This window comes from Mixophyes fleayi, chromosome 5, assembly GCF_038048845.1.
Source record: "Mixophyes fleayi isolate aMixFle1 chromosome 5, aMixFle1.hap1, whole genome shotgun sequence".
NCBI lineage: Eukaryota > Metazoa > Chordata > Amphibia > Anura > Limnodynastidae > Mixophyes > Mixophyes fleayi.
The window spans coordinates 34,098,472-34,117,173 of NC_134406.1; the positions used below are offsets into that span (position 1 = coordinate 34,098,472).

General features: G+C 38.0%; 1 protein-coding gene across 2 annotated transcripts in view; it reads right to left on the reverse strand.

Moving 5' to 3' along the window:
- The window catches only part of MKX (mohawk homeobox), a 100,103-nt gene that overhangs the window by 71,448 nt on the left and 9,953 nt on the right, over window positions 1–18,702 (reverse strand). For both annotated transcript variants that reach the window (XM_075212013.1, XM_075212014.1), the window contains exon 3: window positions 9,647–9,809. In XM_075212013.1, coding sequence (XP_075068114.1) covers window positions 9,647–9,809 — 163 coding nt within the window. The remainder of the gene's footprint in view (window positions 1–9,646; window positions 9,810–18,702) is intronic.

Below are 18,702 nucleotides of genomic sequence, written 5' to 3' on the forward strand. Positions count from 1 at the left end.
AGTCATTGTCAGATAATCTTAATCAAAAAAACATAGCGAACCCCTTGCAAGGTGTGTGGTCCTACAGTCCAGTGAGAGTTGAACAAACAGTTTATTAGTAGAAAAATGTAATAAATAAAATGAATAAATGTGATAGCAGTCATTGCTTCAACCTGACTGTCCTGCATTTGCAAGTCATGTACTTAATTGTGTCTACTCTACTGGGAATCCCCACAAAGGACCAAAACTATGACAGAGAGCAGATAAAGGTCTAGCAGTCATAAAACTATGTTTAAAATATATATTCACCTATGGTAGGAACAAGCAGACACATGTTTTGAGGTTACAGTCCCTTTAAAAAAACATCTGTACAAAGGAGAAAACGCAATAAACGTGTAATGAGTTTTACACTAATGAATCAGAACAGCCTAATCCGTGGTTACATGTGCACCTAATAAGACCTCATAAACGTGAAAATGACACAAGCAAACCCAGCAGATAGTCTCTTTAAATCGTCTCCAGATTCCAAAAAATGATCAGCTAAAGAGAAAAACTAAATTACTCAGCATTGCTCAAGAATATTGTTTCCATACATTCCGCTCTCTTACATCTGTATCTGGTACTGGAATTTTACACCATATTGGTCACATTATATTTCACTTTTCCAAGCTAGTAAATAGTGTCTTGAAAAGATCACTTAGTAGTAATAACATCTCAGATCTGTGTCATATTATGTCAGGTGATCCACATACTGTCTACAACCTCACATTGAAGCCTGTGACTTTAAAGCTGACTAGCAGGACACAACAGTTGGACAAATGAAAAATAAGGAAAAAAATTTCAGCATTAGAAAGTTCTCAATACTAGTGTTGGCTTACGGTTGTATTGCGCTGGTAAACTTTCATTTGAGTCTCTAACCATACAAAGCAAAGATTCAGGTCTTGCATTAGACGACGGGTGATATCAGACCCACAGAAGAAACATATCTACAGCAAGTAGTGTAGGTAACTGTGACATGCACGGGGTGAAAACATTTTTGTCATTCTCAAGTCTGCCTTTTAAGTTAACTGATATTGCCTACATGTGCTGGAAATTTTAAAAAAAATCCTCTACACTCTTTATATGGTGATCATTACACTGGTAAATAGCCTGGAAAATAACGTGTACACTACACAATGGGGATTATTTCATAGGCCAAAGCTGCAATATCCCATAGCAATCAACCACCAATTAACATTTAATGATCTAGGGCCTGATTCATTAAGGATCTTAACTTGAGAAACTTCTTATTTCAGTCTCCTGGACAAAACCATGTTACAGTGCAAGGGGTGCAAATTAGTATTCTGTTTTGCACATAAGTTAAATACTGACTGATTTTTCATGTAGCACACAAATATCAACTTTACAATTCAGTGTACAAATAAGCTATCAAGTATTTGTGTGCTACATGAAAAAACAGTCACTATTTAACTTATGTGCAAAACAGAATACTAATTTGCACCCTTAGGCATTCTAACATGGTTTTGTCCAGGAGACTGAAATAAGAAGTTTCTCAAGTTAAGATCCTTAATGAATCAGGCCCCTAGTGCACAAACGGAGGTGCAGTATTTCCTGCAACTAAGGTTACAAAATCACAAGGTTTCTAAGCATTCCAACCATTGCTGGTTGGAATGGGGATAGACCTAGGCATTCCTTACTTGCAAGGTGCAAGTTATGCTTTCACATATAGGAAACCAAAAAAAATGAGGATTTGCTTTATCAAAGAAAATATTGTAATGATCTGGTAGGAGCAGAAATTCTGTATATTTAAAGTTGCGTCTGAGTTCCTGGGAGGCCTCAAATGGGCCTTAAACATCCACCAAGATAAGGCTGTGAAGGTCCTGGTTATTATAAAAAAGACCATCTGCCCGAAACAATTTTTCTTCTTCTGGGACACGGTAGTTAACAAGACCCATTCCCATTATATTAAGAGAGTGAAAAAAAAATATTTTTTTAAAAATGTGATTTAATAAAAGATTCCCCAGAAAAACGCCTAGTTAAATGAAAATAAAATACACAAATCACTAGATCTTGTATTTAAGACACCTTGGGGTACATTTACTAAACTGCAGATTTGAGAAAGTGGAGATGCTGTCTATAGCAACCAATCAGATTCTAGTTATCATTTATTTAGTACATTCTACAAAATGACAGCTAAAATCTGATTGGTTGCTATAGGCAACATCTCCGCAGATTGTCTGAAAATGTGTTTTCAAAGCCACCCTGCAGTATAGTGTTCTGTGTACTATGCAATAAAGTTTGTGAACTTTACAGGCAACGTTGAAATTGATGCCACGCAAACACTTGTCGGAAGTGCATGTATACTGGTCCATTTGCTTATATTATATTTTGGACTGTCAGTGTTAAAGCAAATTTCCAGACTTCAAGAACACACGTTTGATGCCTGATCGTCACCCCGGTGTGTTATTAAATTATTGAATTTTGATTACTTTCCTGATAGAAACTGTATGAAATGTCAATGAAAATCAGTACATTTGTACTAGTATTAATTTGTAAGAATATCACAAAAAGTATGTAATGTTTACAGTTGTTAAGTAGTAGGTTGTCTATAGGCTGTTATATAAATAGTATAATAGTATATAAGAGTATAATTATAACTACTCAGAGAAACTGTTAAGGGAAGCAGGAGATAACTACATATCATGTAACAATATACACAATTATATCCACAATGGTAAGGAAGAATATTAGAATTACACAGAAAGTGACCAGCAAAATATTTATAAACCCAGTATGCTGAAGTCCACAAATTAATTTCTCTCTGGGCTTAAAAACTCATTATTTTAATAGGAAACAATTTTGTTAACAGCCATGTTCTGCTTCCGTACATATTACACCAACAGATCTTAAAAAGTAATTAGCATAATCCAGGGTTCTGAAAGTGAAACAGGATTCTCATTTTCTTCACATTAATGATGTAATTACAAGACACAGGAAATACATCTACAGGAAATTGGGGGTGAGAGAATCTAGACAGTAATGTACAAAACAGGAGGATACAGCACCTGTAATAATGTATCTGTCACTGGCAACATTCCAGGAACACTTCACTTGTCTGATAGTCAATATACGTCATTCTGAAAGGACATAAAGCCAAATTCTCTCCAAACTTGACCTGACAAGAGGACGTGGTCATCATTCATTAATTTGTGTTTTAAAATGGGTGTCCTCTTTGGGACAACTCTCCCTCGTTATGACCTGTGCCCTCTATGCAGCAAATAAAGTTGCTCAGTGCACCATCCCACAGAGCCTTACCCAAGCTTACCTCTACCACCAAAACAGCCCCCAGCAGGCCCGGCGCTCCCATTAGGCAAGGTTAGGCACTTGCCTAGGGCGCCGGGCTCTGGAGGGCGCCACAGAATGAAAATTACTTTAAAACTGTGCGGCGACCGCCGACCATACCTGTCACGTCCGCCGCACAGCTTTCAGATACATCCACGGGGAGGGGGGGAAGAGGCTATTGCTCACCACCGCCGCCTCTCTGCTCCGTCTCCTCCCCTCCACTCACTGACTGTCGGGCCGTGACATCATCATCATGGCCCGACAGTGTCAGTGAGTGGAGGGGAGGAGACGGAGCAGAGAGGCGGCGGTGGTGAGGCAAGGTAAGGAAAGACGGGGGGAGGAGGGCGCCAATTTTTGCGGGCGGGGGGCGCCGATTTTGACAAAATGCCTAGGGCGCCATGGTCCCTAGCACCGGCCCTGGCCCCCAGTAACAGTAACCACCCCATCTGCCTGAATCCGAGAGCTGGCAAGAGCCCATTAATGACATCCATCCAGTCATCTTCAACGGAGCTAAGTAGCTTCCATATTCAGTGCTGGAAGAAGACTGGATTCTGCCCTCCTGTACTGTGGGTTCATAGCATAGATAGGCTTACAATTTAGGTAATAAGGCAGTGGAGGGATCCTCATAACAATTTTTTATTTGCTGCATTGGGGGAGAGGTGATAATTGGTTCAGGGGGGTTTCCAAAACTGGATTACCCCTTTAAGAGATGAAATATGAAACTAAGTTTCCGCTCATATATCTGTCCTTTAGATGTCTAATTATGTAATATGTTCTACTGTTTTCATGCCAATTAATGTGACAGAAGCCCTGAAAACAACACTCAGTGACACATTACAACCATGAGCACTAAAAAATGTTAAAGCTATAGACCCAACTCATAGTTGTCAGTTTCTCGACCACGGTATAAGGGACGAGTGCGGGGATCATTACAATGCGATTTGCATTATCAGAGCCCCAAACACGCTGCGCAGCAAATTTAATCACGTCATCAAGGCTCCTCCCACTTTCCTGAGAGTCTGGGATAACTCCCTTAGGAGTCTACCAGGAATGTAGGCAAGTATGTCCCCACTCCAGTGGTCGAAGTGGGCTGGCATACAGTGGTATGCTGTACCAGAACTACTCCTACTGCCTTCATTGTAAAAATATCAAATTCAATTAATTTACATTTTCCTTAACGCCACTGCTAAATTTACATTTTGGCCACTGCCCCACTTCACATACTTTCTGTAACAAATCACCCACTGAAACAGTCATAATTCTTTAAATTACATCCTGGATCACTTTTCTGATCCAATTTTGATCATACAACAAACCCTGCTATTCACAGGAAACCACATAATCCAATCGTTTTGCAATATACTGCAAGAACATTTTACCAAATTCATTAGAATATACAGTAAATCCTAGAGTTACTTTTTGTATGAAATGTGATAGGGTCTCTTCACAAAAAATGACCTATAGAACTAAACTTTGAATGAACTATTTTGCATTTACAGAACTTGGAGTATAATCATTCATTTGTGTAATCACTTCACCCCAACCTTATTTGATTTCTTCTTAAGTGCAAACTTGCACTACTGAGTTTGAATGGGGAAAGACTGGTGCTCCTACCATCCCTTGGCCCCAGGTAACTGTCTGTTTATAAGAAAGTGAAGGTCACGGAGGTTGGATGTGTATCAACAACTGCTCAGCTTGTTTCAAACGGGCAATAGTGACCATGGTATATCCAGTAAACGGCACATACCCATAAGCAGTGGTTGAAGTGGAATTTTGGAAGTTGCGGTATAGAAATTTAGAAGTGGTGGTACAGAAAATGTAATAAATGGAATCTGATAGTTCCACAATGATGGCATGAATTAATGTATCACTGCCCATAAGTATAACTTCACTACTATTTTTTTGTTTATGTCTTTGAATATCTTTGAAGAGTGCATGTAGTACACATGTGCTATTACCCAAAACAAGCAATCAAATTTTAGCTATCACCAGCCTAATTAGAATACACTGGCACAATCTGATAACCGATTGGCTGCTATATTTTAAGCGCCCACACATTCTAGTCCTTGGAACGCAGAGCTTACATTCTTGCACATAGCAGACAGGGGAAATAATAGTTCATGACACACTATCTTTGATAATCTCTATGAATGATGCAGGCTTATCAGTCCAAAGGGGAAATTCAACTAGCTGCGATGTTCCTGTAAACAGAATATATTTTAATGCTGTACAATGCACTGAGAAAATGATGATGATGACGAGCAACCGAACTAGCGCTCTGCTTATAATTAGAGATTTGAGAATGATTCACAGAGGCTTTTTGATACTTTAGTAGTCATCTGGCCATACATTATGATTTGCCGTGCATGTTGTAGCAAGGATAAAAAATAGTAATGTGCACGCTATCCGGGAAGTTCCTGCTTATTTCAAGCTTAAATGATGCTTCATAGTAATTGCATTTGCAACATATAAAATAAAAGGATTTTGTACATGTTAGCAAGTTAGACATTAGTGTGTGATGGGGGTTTCTGATGTCAAGCGGACAAATCTGCTACTCATTCAGACCTGGAAGCATCTTCAACTCTGATACAACATAGATACGCACACACGTGCGCACATCTTTTTTAATCACAAGTTACGCTTATGCTTATGGGCAGCACAGTGGCGTAGTGGTTAGCACTCCTACCTCACAGAACTGGGGCCATGAGTTCAATTCCTGACCATGGCCTTATCTGTGTGGAGTTTGTTTGTTCTCCCCGTGTTTGCATGGGTTTCCTCTGGGTGCTCCGGTTTCCTCCCACACTCCAAAAACATACTGGTAGGTTAATTGGCTGCTATTAAATTGCCCTTAGTCTCTCTTTGTTTGTGTGTATGTTAGGGGATTTAGATTGTAGGCTCCAATTGGGCAGGGACTGATGCGAATGAGTTCTCTGTACAGCGCTGCGGAATCAGTGGCGCTATATAAATAAATGATGATGATGATGAATGCTTGCGTTCCACTCTGAGTTAGGACCAATGTGAGTATTTTGTTTGTGTAGCTAAGTCCTCACATTGCCAAGAGAGTCTACCTGTCTCTAAGCTATGGTTTACGACACATAATTGCCCATTTATTTAAAATGATTAAAAAATGTTCCACTGTTGTGCTATAGCATATTTTTTCAAATGTCATTTAAACATGGCATTTCCTTTAAATACAACATGCAAGTGAATCTCTACTTATACAACATACAAAAAGTAGTTGCTGAGAATTGCATCCAGAGAACTACAGTATATGAGAGTAAAATGAGAGTAAAATGCTTGCTGCAATTAGTCCATTGTAAACAAGACGATAGGGGAAATCAGTACCTATCTTATATAATTGAGTAATGAATGAACATAGCTCTAGATCAAACTTGTCAACTCTCCCAAAATGTCCGGGAGACTCCCAAACTCCAGGTAGGTCTCCCAAACTCCCAGAAGAGTAGTACATTCTCCCAAATCTGCCCACTTCCTAGTGAAGTGGGCAGATCGCAACATTTTACCCATGGGGGGGCAAAATGACATGATTTGCCAAGCCCCACCCCTGCATGGCCACCTCCCCAAGGGCCCCCCCGGAGTGCATTAATAAAAGGTTGACAAGTATGCTCTAGATGCCATATTTAAACAGGGTTCAAAGTGCCAAGAGTTGGAAAAAGCAAAATAAATGCAAATCCAGTATTTTTATTTTTACTTATTTTTTTCAGAATATTAACAGACACAGCAATAAATACATAATGAAAAATATTGCACTGTTCAAACTATTAGTTCCTCAGACCAGCGAAGCACCAGGTGTGTACTACAGACATTATATTGAAGATTTAGAAAAGAGGTCATGTACTAACAGTGTGCAAACTGTAAGGTAGTACAACTAGATGTAGGTTATTAATACACAATAACCAATGCAATATTTGCATGGAGCCTATTGTTTGCATAATGTTAATACATCACTCCTATATTAATAGACATGTTTTCAATACAACATGGATTGCAACATGTAGAATACTTGCAATTTGTGTGTGTAACATATTAGAACGTGTTATTTCATGCTGTTTTCCCTCATATGTTGTAGGTTGCAAAACCATTTGCTGGAAAGGTCACGTATTTGGAATTAGTTATGTGACAGCTCTGGGAATAAATATGTCCACATGCATTGAAAAAAATAAAATGTTTTGCCAATGACTTGAATTATAAGCATCTTGCAATGAAATGCTGTTAGGTAACACAATACACATAATCCATAAAACCATCGTTCATTTTCCACTGCAAAATAATTTCCTCAAACACAGAGGTCTAAATTATACAACTTACTTGATCCACGGAGACTGCAGTTAATCTATTATTTAAGTGCCAAAGAACCGAGTAACTGCAGAGAACACTTACAGTTTATTAATTAGGGCCACCAATGAGGGCCACATGTTAAAATGCTGACAAGCAGAGCAGATTGTTGGAATGTCCAGTGATTCAGTGTCTTAAATGCCCCAGATATCTATATTATACAGTAGATTTAACTTTTTTAAACTACAACTTCCAAAATCTTAAAGGACCACTAAAATGTATCAATTGTGCTATCTAAAAAAAGCTATGGATAATATTCACAAATATACAAGTTTCGAAAGCTGTGGTTTACAAGCAATCATATGCTGCCTTCTACAACACTTAATGCCCAGTGTTCTTTTAAAGTTCTATAAAACCAGGAATCAGCATTTACTAAAACATAGAGCACACCCCCTTTAAGGATGGGTAGATCCCTTAGTTAACAAATTCATAAAATCTGAAGACATGAAAAGGCCTGCTACTTCTCCATCAAAACCTAGTGATGGATTTGCTAAATCTTCTATAAAGGAACGTTGGAGGTGTTGCCCATAGCAACCAATCAGATTCTAGCTATCATTTACTAGAATGTACTAAATAAATGATAGCTAGAGTCTGATTGGTTGCTATGGGCAACATCTCCACTATTCCATTTTAGAAGGTTTACTAAATCTACCTCTAAGAGTTTTTCAAAGATTTTAAACAAGTTCTGATGTAATCATTAACACAACATTAACAGCCCAAGATTCATCAATGAAATAATTGTAAATGTTTTCAGGACTGCTTATTATTATTATTATTATTATTATTATTATTATTATTATTATTATTATTTTTTATTTTTTTTTATACATTTGGCATTTATTTGTAAAGCGCCATGGTCATGTACAGCGCTGGACACCAGGGGGAATACCATGCATATAAAGTGCAGTGACATGAGATGAGTGTGGATCACTTGGTGATAGCTAATAAGACCAGGGGGCAGCATTAAACACTGCTGCACAGTGAGCTGACCTTCCGCCGGGAGTCAGACGTAATATGGTTTCTCAGGACACAGTAAATGAATCCATGTGTGTGCATCTAATGTCATGATTTTATATACACGTTTTCAGAAGCTAACCATTACACTTCATCAGGTCTACAGCCAAGAAGGTAAAAAAAAACCTCTGAAGTTAAAGATGATTTTTACCAAATGTACAGGATTACACAACGTTGGGTGTAGTCTGCCGTTTGTCCTTCAGTGTCTTACAGAGCACCTAGCACTCTCATAGACATATCAATACTTTGTAAAACAGCATATGGGAACATTTTAGGTGAAGCTTTTGTGATGGATTTTTCTTTAGGAAGAAAAAAAGCAAGTATATTATGGCAGAAGGCCATGCTAATTTACTATAGGAAGGTCATAGTTAAAGGCCCCATAATAAAATGTTGGCTCTTCTATAGCACCCTGCTTCCGTACTTGTGCCAACAGATCTAATCTGCGCTAAATCTTGACGTACTGTATGTCTTTTGGCTGGGCGCTCACAATGTGGTTCTCAAATTTCCAAAACACTAGAACAGAGGTGTGCTGTCTGTGGATCAGGAGTCTGAGTGTCCCAGAATCATTTTATTCCCCATTGTCAGATTTGAAAAGCATTCTATTGGGAAACAAATTTAAAGATCCAAAAACAATGGTGCTGTGACACATGTCTCCAACTCAGTCACTTATCTTGCAGATATATGTTCTCTCTCTAGACCATTTGATCTTTCTAAGCCTATACAGCGAAGGAAAGTTATACAAAAAATATCAGGCAAAAGCATCAGAGAACAAATTTAAAACCCGCTAGACATTACAGGCAACATATTTATATTTAATGATTAAATATTTTTTCAGCTTAGTACTTAAGTTACTTATGCAGAACAATATTACATTGATGTTGTGGCACCACATTCTTTATGCATCTTACAGTGATGTCTTATTAGATGCTCTGACAAATAACAATCATGCTATATTTACCTGTACCAGAGTCATCTGGGACCCGAGTGCTAAGAGAATTTTCTCTGTCTTGGTTGGGTACGGGTTGTCCCGATGCTTGTACAGCCACTGCTTTAATGGCCGCGCCATATCTTGCAGCGCTTGCCGTTTATGCCTCACTTTACCGCTGGTCCCTCTTGAGCCGCTACAAAATAAAAGCAACAATCTTATTAAAGACTTGCTATCCACACATGAAACACATAAAATGGGTAGTAGCTGACCTGTCATGGTTTAATTTCTTCTACGATTTACGACTAGTTGCAAACATTCATGAAAAGGTATATCCCCCAAGAGTTTTAAGATTGACCACATAAGTTGATAAATTGGGAACATACAAAAAATACTACTGACCTGATTACATTAAATTTGCACTGATTCTCATGCTGTACAGTTGTCTGTATTTTAACAAGTCAGATAACCACTCACAATACAGGTCCCATGTGCTGGTGAGAATCTAATTTGCATACTCCAGCCATAGGCAAAAGACCAGAGAACACTTTGAAATATCAGACAAGTATCTGTCCAGGTGTTAAAGACATAAAGTGGATGTTGTAATTATATTGTCATATCTCACCCCAGTGGCAGAGTTATTTTTCTTTCTAGACTATTTACTTTTAAAACTTTAGTTATAACTTTTTAAAATTGCTAAATCTGAGCCCTGTTTCACTGCATGTCTCCTGTATGTCTTGATTCGCATTGATCAGTGCTCCCGTTGTATTGCCCCACTGCTAGAACACCTTTGTAACTCTACTGAGGACACGTGGACTATTTGTTGGCGGATACGTGGACTATTTGTTGGCGGATACATGAACTATTTGTAGGAGGATATGAGGACTATTTGTTGGAGTATATGTGGACTATTTGTTGAAGGATACATGGACTATTTGTTAGAGGATATGTGGACTATTTGTTGAAGGATACATGGACTATTTGTTAGAGGATATGTGGACTATTTGTTGAAGGATACATGGACTATTTCTTGGAAGATACATGGACTATTTGTTGGAAGATATGTGGACTATTTCTTTAAGGATACGTGGATTATTTGTTGGAGGATAAGTGGACTATTTGTTGGAAGATATGTGGACTATTTGTTGGAGGATACGTGGTCTATTTGTTGGAGGCTATGTAGACTATTTGTTGAAGCATACATGGACTATTTGTTGGATGCCTTTTATGAATTGATTGATACCATTGGAGCCCTCCTCTCTGATGAGTTATCTTAGATGTCATGTTGTGTATGGGCGGTGGTGAGGAGCATAGTCCCAAACCGTCTCTAAAGGGTGTCTTATGCCTTCTTAATGTGAGAAGTATAGGTATTAAATCAACTCTGAGTACATGATTTCCAGTCATCTTAGTAAACAAGTGTTTTACTTAATGGATGAGATGTGGGTAACAGGACCTGATGATGTATCTGGACAGACTTAGGGGCCAATTCAATTCTCAGCCGCAGAATGCCTCTAGAACAGTCGCTGCCATCCCATAGAGGTGCACAGGAAAATCTGCAATGTTGGGTACCGTAGGACCATGAAATACGTGCCCCCGCACCTCACCGAGAATTGAATTGGTCCTTTAGCTTCTAATGGAGCATAAGGATTTTAGTGATCACCAACTTACACAATGTCTTTAAGAGCGCTCTGGACCTGCCTCAGCTCTTAATGATGACCAACGCAAAAACTTCTAATGTCAAATATAATAAAGACTCTAAGTCTTTTCCCTAATTGATTGCAACGAAAAAGACACATTAATTGATTACATATGTATTCATTCTTTTTGCTAAGGTAGACAAAAAAAACACCCTGGTGCGATCAGTTGTCTGAGGAAATCACATGATAAATTCATTACAGACTATCAGTGTAGAATTAAAGTGTTTCAGCTTATTTCAAAATAAAGACCACTGTCAGGGGATTCATGCATTTCCAAAAGTGCTTAATCATCAAACATTCAAAGTAAATCGGAGAAAGGCTAGTGAAAAGCACTCATCAAATCAGGGGAAGGATATAAGATTTCAATGTTTTTAATATTCCCTGGAGAACTATGAAGTCCATCATCAAGAAATTGAGAGAATACAGCACAAGTGTGAATCTGTTTATAACAAGTCGTCCTCCAAAAATCCATTGTTCAAAATCCACATGAAATCTTTCGTACTATTTGCCAGTAAGAATGTTAGAGACCCGCATACCAAATAAAGACCAAATTCTATGGACTAAAGAAACCAAGATTGCATTTTTTGGCCTCAACGCACAACACTGCTCCATCCCTACCACTGAGCATAGGGGTGGGAGCATTACAGAAAAAACTGGATAACTTGTCAAATAGAGGGCAAAATGGATGGGGTATGACGTAGAAAAATCTTGCCGGAAAACCCGTTGTGGTCTGCAAGAGACGTAGGAGAGAAGATTTATTTTTCAGCAACAGAATGTAAGTATACAGCAAAAGCCACATTGGAGTGACTTAGATGCAAGAAATAAGTAATGTCCTGGAGTGGCACAGCCAAAGTCCAGACCTCAATACCAGTGAGAATCTGTTACATGATTAGAAAATTGCAGTTCACCATCAGTCCAACCTGATGACACTCAAGGAATGTGCCAAGCTGGCAGAGACTTACCCAAACAGACACCCAGCTGTAACTGGTGCTTCTACCATGTAAATACAAGAGGGGTGAATACTTATGAAATCAATTGTCTGCTTTTTATTTGAAATTAAATAATTGAACATTTTGCATTGAACATTGGTAATCATTTCCCAATAAATAAATTTTGATTCCGTCAGAAAATAAACTGTGAAAAATTCCAAGGTACAAGGTAACTTATCAGGTTATATGTGCCTTTGTGCAACTTTTACTAAATATACTGCTTCTTTCTGTGCTTTCAATAAAGTTTTTTAAACCATCTACACAGAGAGGTTTATAGTGATTATCCTAGCCTACAACACTGTTTGCACTGTGCTCTGTTCATTATACTGTATACAATTATATCCACAAAGCAAATATGTGTTGTGCCCCAGAGCATCTGAAATAAACACAACCTGATGATATGCAGTAAATGTGTGGATGAAAAGCACAAAAGGGAGAAATATAAAACCGACAGTGAAAGTTTCTACAAACCGATAACTTCATTACTGGTTGACTGGTGTGTTGTGTTATTTGGCTTTTAAGTCATCCGTGCTCATAGGGGTCTAATTTTACATTTTACAGCCCTCTTCTTGGAAAGATTTGTCATATAAAAAGAAGAGAAAGAAAAAGCAGAAAACATTTTTGTCTATAAAATATAAACAGCAGAGAACTCAATGAAACCTCTTCTCTTTCAGCTCGGGCATTTGGATTTGATGATCTATGGTATTTTCACTCTAACAGATGTGTTACAAATCACAATTTCAACAGTCCGACTGGCCCAATTTAATGCATTAAGGTTTTGGCTGATGCTTGATAATTTATGTAGATATGACAGCCTGTCACACACCTCATTTAGCTATAATTGGACCTAGTTAAAGCAGTCATTATTTAAACCGCTTACACAGTGAACCGCACAAAGTACAGGGGGAAGGTGCCTAAAGTTCCAAGATAAAAGTAGAAAATGTTGCTTTTGCATCAATTTCTGTTTATAAAGGCTTTGCTGGCCCTGGTAAATCAAGGGTTAAATGCTAGATGGTAGAATTCCTTTCTATCAGAGTTTTGCCGTGCGAACTTAAGCTCAGTCGCCCCTTCTGTGCCACTGTTAACACTGTTCTATCATCAATGTACCAATAGAAGAGCCATGTAAAATGCGTTAGCTTAAACAGGAATCAGTTTTTAAAGAAAATTAGCCTAAAATTGGCAATTACTTTGATAGAAAATGACAGGAGATATTCTACAATGTTACATGACTAAAGCGTTAAATATAAATAAGCAGTATATTTTTTTTACAACACTTCATAAATAATTACTCTTATATGTTATACTATATAACATTGTTATAGTAAAGAGGCTTTTAAAGATAACCTTTGCTTTCAATACTGTCATACTACATAACAGAGGCAGGCAACCTATACCTCTAAAGCTGCTGGGAACTACAGATTCCATCATGCCCACCAAGCCCAACATTAATAGGAAGGTTATTGCTTATATAAAAGTTGGACACAAACTGTGTTTTCTGTGTATAATTATTTCTGCACATGCCCACAAAGCACTAGTTACGTTTGCAGCCCTATGTCACGTCTGGGGCCATTTACGGACCCAGATGATTGAAGAGGCGGAACAAGGAAAGGAGTGAGCGTATAAGGACGTGTTGGAGCAAATGCGACTTATCTTAGGGGTAAATTTACCAAGCAGCGGGTTTGAAAAAGCGGAGATGTTGCCTGTAACGACCAATCAGATTCAAGTTATCATTTTGTGGAATGTACTAAATAAATGATAACTAGAATCTAATTGGCTGCTATAGGCAACATCTCCACTTTTTCAAACCTGCTGCTTGATAAATTTACACCTTAGACTCAGACCCTGATACGAGATGGAAAATTTGCGGGTGCTCGATCACTAGTGTAAGTTACGAACTGAAAGAAGGCGTCTTGTCCAACATACCCGTGTAACGTGTCTTTTTTTGGGATGCAATTTTTGTCTGCATTTTAGACGGAAATTGTATCTAACTTTACATGAGACCCATAATTTAAATTTTTATTTGTCTTCAAGATCACTTTAACACTATTTGAAATTTTAATTTTAATATGGAAAGCGAAGTCTAAAAACTATGCACTTATTCGAAGATGTTAAATGAAAGTGTCAAAACGCAGGGTCATTAGTATTACAGAAAACACACTTTCCATTATTCCTGTAGAAGAAATCCTGGCACCTTGTCTTCTGCATTGTGTTACTTGACAAAGTGTTGTCTCTTGTAGTTTTTTCTCTTCAAATAAAAGACTCTTTAAACCACTTTCACTACCTGGAATTTGTTACTGACATAAACTTTTCCTTGGCAGCTGACATTCGAAAGCATCTTTTGAAATTCTGGCTGAGAACCAACTACACATTCGGATGCCCAGACGTGAGTAATAAAATTCAACAGACTACAAATGGGAATTCCAGTAGGTGTCACTACAAGTCAACTTGAGCCACGCTAAGTGTGTTCAAGACCAACATCATTAAACATCATCATAAATTTTTAGAATTTCTGAAAACATCTGAAGAGAAGCTCTGGATAAATCAGCCGCTAATGAAAGCTGATCAACCAGCAATTACAGTGGTTATTTATCAAGTCTTGTGTCTGCTAAACACATTAAGTTGAAAGTATGAATATAATTTTATCTATTCTCTATGAGAGCTTTAAATGGCCATTTATGTTACATTGTTTTTCTCATTCCCTTACTCCAATTTTTGTTTGGCGTCACCACCCAAGGTGTTCTTGTCCAGGCAAATGATGTCACGTTTATAACTGGATATGTTGTTTTAAATGCAGGGTGAACAGACAGCAATTAATACAAATAACTCCAGCATCAAAACAGAGGACTGCAAACATGTCTGTACATCTAACAAAACATGCAATCTGTTATATAAGAATACATTAGATCAGGGTTTCCCAAACCCAGTCCTCAGGGCTCCCTAACAGTGCAGGTTTTCAATATCTCCTTGCTGGAGCACAGGTGTATTCATTACTGACTGACACATTGTAACAGATCCACAGGTGGTCCTAATTATGTCACATGTGATCCGGAAAACCTGCACTGTTAGGGAGCCCTGAGGACTGGGTTTCGGAAACCCTGCATTAGATATATTTTTCACTTTGGTAGATCAAATAATGATTAAAATTGAATATTTATCTTTTAAAGTGCACACAACGCATTTAGAATCCTTTTTTGGTAGTTTACATAAGAAATAAGAAAGGCATCATAGTATTTGCAGAATATCTATGCCCATCACTGACAATAAGTGCAATACTATGTCATTGCATAGGGCTAGTGGATAGGACAGGAAAGCAGCCTTGCACGTGGTATTTACTATGTTTACTATGATCATCATCATCATCATCATGACTTATTTATATAGCGCCAGCAGATTCCGTAGCGCTATACAATTGGGAACAAACAGTAATAAAACAATACTGAGCAATACATAGAGGTAAGGTGTCTCAATTTATAAGGAGACCTACTTAGGTTGAAGTGTGCCATTTTTCACAAGGTGTACCTCTCGCACGTCAAGTCTTAAACTAGTAAATTGGTGACTCAGGTTTTATTTCCTATTTTATTTCTAAAACTTATTTGTGCAACTTATTTTGAATTTCATGTTATTAACTGTTTTGTACTTAAGCCTTTTAAACATTTTTCGGATTAAATATATTTAATCTAGCATATTCTCTGTGATTCTTTGTGAATTTACGAAGCCAAGTGAGGCTCATGCTACATGTGTATGTGCTTTAAGTGTGAATCATTAATAAGTGCTTTTGGTGCACACAAGGACTCCATAGTAAATCCTTTGTGGTAGCAGAAAAGGTGTATTCATTGGTAAGTGACCAAGGTAACTCCAGTCACGGTCAGCTGTTTCAGATTGCTGTATCTGAGGCAAACTAGGACAAACTAGGATTTAAGTAAGTGCTAAAAATAAAATTGTTCTTCTCATTATGTGATAACCATTCTATCAATTCTTTTTATACTTTGATTAAACTAGTTTCTTCATATATAAGGGATATGCTGGTCTATTTTATAGTTTGGATGGACAGATACACATCCCCTTTTCTATTTCATGCTCTCTAAATTAAAGTTTTTGATGTACAAAATACCTTCTGTCTTGTGGCTGGTAAGTCTACAGCATAGAATGTATCCATATATTATACCCAAACATTAACAGACTCCTTCCACTGAGCACTGGCTGGAAATTCCAGTTGATGAGCAGACACTAAAAAATGCTTTGTATTATTTGATATATTTCTTCCATCGACAGCAATTTCAACCCCACAAACACAGCTTTTCAGCAAAGATATATAGATTACCCAGATTTTACGACTGATTCGTATTTCTCCACAGTGCAGTTTTAGTTCAGTAGTTAATCAAAATGATTGTGACCCCATCATACTTGAAGCTACTATCAACATTTACTGCTCCCTTGGACTAACGTATAGCTCAACATTATACAGAATATGACATGACATCAAATCAAAATGTAAAATACTCGTCTGTAAACGTAGGATTGCTGGTTCATCCCATATTTTATCCTCCTATGGTTGCCCGCCAGCCACCGGGGGGTCCCGTATTCTGTCTCAATCACCTCCTTCCCTAATCCACACCCCTCTCCCTTCTTCCCTCTCCTCCCCTTCAATACTACAAAAATTGTCACACCCCTGTATCTTCTGCTTTTGTTTAGCTCCATCTGTTAGATGCCAGGCCAGATGCTTGAATGTATCTCTTTACGTTATATACAGTGGGTGGAATAAGTATTGAACACATCAACATTTTTCTCAGTAAAAATATATTTAATGTGGCTATTGTAATGAAATTTACACCAAAAGTCAGCAACAACCCTTGCAATCCACAAACGCAAAGAAATCAAACCATAGATGTCCATAATTTAAGTTTTGTGTAATAATGTGAAAAAGTATTGAACACGCTTCCTGAAATTTATGTAATACTTTGAAGAAAAGTCTTTGTTGAAAACGACAGCTTCAAGACGCCTCCTGTATGGAGAAACTAGTTGCATGCATTGTTCAGGTGAGATTTTGCCCCATTCTTCAATGCAAATAGTCTTCAAATCTTGAAGGTTCCGTGGACTTCGTCTATGAACTCTGATCTTTAGTTCTTTCCATAGATTTTCAATTGGATTCAAGTCAGGTGATTGGCTTGGCCATTCTAGAAGCTTGATTTTCTTTCTCTGAAACCAATTGAGAGTGTCCTTGTCTGTGCGTTTGGGATCATTTGGGATCATTGTCATGCTGAAGTGTCCACCCTCATTTCATCTTTAGCATCCTGGTAGATGGCTGCAGATTTTTATCAAGAATGTCTCGGTACATTTTTCCATTCATTCTTCCTTCAATCAAATGCAGTATGCCAGTGCCGTGTGCAGAAAAACAGCTCCACACCATGATGTTCCCACCTCCAAACTTCACTGTTGGTATGGTGTTTTTGGGGTGGTATGCAGTGACATTTTTCCTCCAAACATGGCATCCAAAGAGTTCCATTTTGCGCTCATCTGACCACATTATATTCTCGCAGTATTTCACAGGATTGTCCAAATGTTGTGCAGCAAACTTTAAACGAGCTTCAATTGTTTTTTTCTTCAGCAAAGGAATCTTGCATGGTGAGTGTGCATACAGGCCATGACGGTTGAGTGCATTACTTATTGTTTTCTTTGAAACAATTGTACCTGCTAATTCCAGGTCTTTCTGAAGCTCTCCACAAGTGGTCCTTGGTTCTTGGACAACTCTTCTAATTTTTTTCACTCCTCTGTCAGAAATCTTGCAAGGTGCACCTGGTCATGGCCGGTTTATGGTGAAATGATTTTCTTTCCACTTCCGGATTATGGCCCCAACAGTGCTCACTGGAACATTCAGCAGTTTAGAGATCCTTCTGTAACCAGTGCCATCAGTATGTTTTGAAACAATAAGGTAGCGAAGGTCTGGAGAGAGCTCTTTGCTTTTATCCATCATCAGATGTTTCTTGTGTGACACCTTTGTAATGAGACACCTTTTTATAGGCCATCAGTTGTGGCTGAACGAGCTGGCAGGATTGCTTTCTAATTACTGATAGATTTCAGCTTGTGTCTTGGCTTTCCATACCTTTTTGCACCTTCCTTTCTTCATGTGTTCGATACTTTTTCCCTGTGTCATTTCACATTATTACACAAAACTTAAATTATGGACATCTATGATTTGATTTCTTTGCATGTGAGGATTGAAAGGGTTGTTGCTGACAATTGGTGTAAATTTCATTACAATAGCCACATTAAATATGTATTTACTGAGAAAAATGTTGATGTGTTCAATGCTTATTTCACCCGCTGTATATATGTCCTATACATTGTTGTTGCACCCTTTTTGCTTGTATTATAAACTGTCAATTTATTTTGCCTCCACTGTTCA